Source organism: Quercus robur, chromosome 5, assembly GCF_932294415.1.
Source record: "Quercus robur chromosome 5, dhQueRobu3.1, whole genome shotgun sequence".
NCBI classification, from domain to species: domain Eukaryota; kingdom Viridiplantae; phylum Streptophyta; class Magnoliopsida; order Fagales; family Fagaceae; genus Quercus; species Quercus robur.
This window is the reverse complement of record NC_065538.1, coordinates 49,032,910-49,034,948: the sequence shown is the minus strand read 5'-3', so window position 1 is coordinate 49,034,948 and position 2,039 is coordinate 49,032,910. Positions and strand designations below refer to the sequence as shown.

The window sequence follows — 2,039 nt, the reverse complement described above, 5'->3', positions numbered from 1 at the left end:
ATTCAATAGGAGGGTCTTAATATTTTCTCCTAAGAGTGAAATAAGTCATGTATGTAATTATACCTCTAAAAAAGCTAGTCAAGTTATAATTGAGTCTCATCGTAATTACTTATAAACCATTTACCCACCTAGTAAATACCTAATATGGGACTATACACACATCGATACAACATAGATTTAAACAATCCAATATAATTCAATTCGCACAATTTGAGGTATCACAAAAGTGTTGGCAAGTAACATAAATGATATAGAGCAAGGGCTATATATATGTTTTGTGATCCCCATCCTTTGGGCCCATTTTTTGTGGGATGTCACTCATCAGGATACCGTATTGTATGTATACTTGGGCAAAAACGCAAGTCCCCATAGAATTTCTCATCATTCATAAAACATTGCACAAATTTCACAATTTATGCTGCCACATAATTCAACCCTTCTCCAATTAAACATTTCTTTTACTCACCATTAGAAGGATAATCTTAATTAACAATAAGATATACTGGAGGTGCTCAAGAAAAAATAAATGCTGTTACCAGGTAAAAAAAATACACAAGTGCCTTTAGCATAAACCAACTACAATCACATATAGTAATAATAGTAAAGAGGATGAACTTTGTGATCCTCTCAAAAATTATAATAATAATAGTAATCAAATCCTAGTAATACGAACAGGCCATCTTCTCCGAAATCCTAGCCAAAGACCTAAGGTTGCATCCAATTATGGTTTCAGTAAAAGAGCATGTATCCTCCTTACTATTCCCCTCTGGAACATCAACCACATATGACTCAACCACAACAGTCTTACCACCTTTTGCCTCTTCATCTACATGCAAGGTTGTGGTAGATCGATAATTCATAAGCCTGTGATCACCACCAATGATGCTAAAAATCATGACATGCATGTCATCATCAAGCTTTTCAAGCCTCTCTATGCTAGTTTCAGCTGGTAAGCCAGAGATAAGCGTCACTTCACGCACACTTCCAATGCCACCATTGCCAGCCCTCATGGTGCAGCTTCTAACGAACTGTTTATAGGCTTGTGGTTTGTCAAAACGGCGGATCATGGACCAAACCAGTGGGAGAGGTGCGTCTATGGTTTGGACTAGGCTTGCACCGCACTGGCTTGGTGAGAGAACATGGTTGTGGTAGCGGCTTCTCATGCTTACCTCTGTGTTTGTGCTTCTCTATTAATGGTTGATGTTGAATTGGGGTATATTTATATAGCATTAAGCCACTAAGGGTAACACCGATTTGTTGTTTGCTGTTTCTATCGGTGACCATATACATAAAAATATATAAATGTGTGGCTTTAACAAGGGACACATGATTTGCCAAATTTAGAAATAGTTTTAGGGGATAGAGTTTTGCATCTTCGGCGTCGGTTGAGGGGTCTTTCTTGGGTTTTGAGTTTTGTGCCCTTCTCTATTGGTTGCCCTATACTGCTCTACTTGTATCTCTTCTGCTGTCTTTTATTATGTTGTTTGGTATTGGTGATCGTCCAAGGCTGTGCCTGTGTCAGTGACATTGGTCATTGAAGGCGGCTTCGAATGCAACAATGTCATTTTATCATGGACTTTGTTCAATGTCACCCGTTGATCACGATTAATTATCGGTTCTCTCTTGACTCTTTTAAAGAATAAAACCTCAATCATTTTTTTTTAGGTCCCCAAAGAAACTTAGATAGTGAATTATGAATAATGGTGTTCTTGGCTTCTAGCTCAACGTCAATAATTTTATCTAATTTCCTTTATAAACATAAACAAAATTAAGATTCGAATCTCTCATCCTCCTATTCTAATAATTTAATTATAAAAAAGAATATTTTCTTAAACTCACTTTTATCTTATAAAGTAAAAATATTCTAAGAATATACCCTTTTTATTATTAAAAATATACCGTATTAAGCTCATAGATAAATATTTGACTTGACAGAATTTCAATACTCTTCATAATATAGTTGCTTATTCTGCTAAGGTTTGTTATTCTATACCATAAAAAATTTATCAAATTAATTATTTTTTAAGTTTCATTTTTTA

The 2,039-nt window shown here is 35.1% G+C and overlaps 1 protein-coding gene across 1 annotated transcript; it reads right to left on the bottom strand.

The window, feature by feature from the left end:
- Window positions 1-536: 536 nt before the first annotated feature.
- LOC126729098 (abscisic acid receptor PYL12-like) lies at window positions 537-1,400 on the bottom strand. Its single transcript, XM_050434820.1, has one exon. It carries the CDS (start codon window positions 1,161-1,163, stop codon window positions 660-662), a length of 504 nt encoding a protein of 167 aa, XP_050290777.1. The 5' UTR covers window positions 1,164-1,400; the 3' UTR covers window positions 537-659.
- Window positions 1,401-2,039: the final 639 nt, after the last annotated feature.

What these genes read in the sequence shown, in the direction of transcription:
- LOC126729098 (XM_050434820.1), bottom strand. Translation starts at nt 1,163, where the DNA reads ATGAGAAGCCGCTACCACAACCATGTTCTCTCACCAAGCCAGTGCGGT.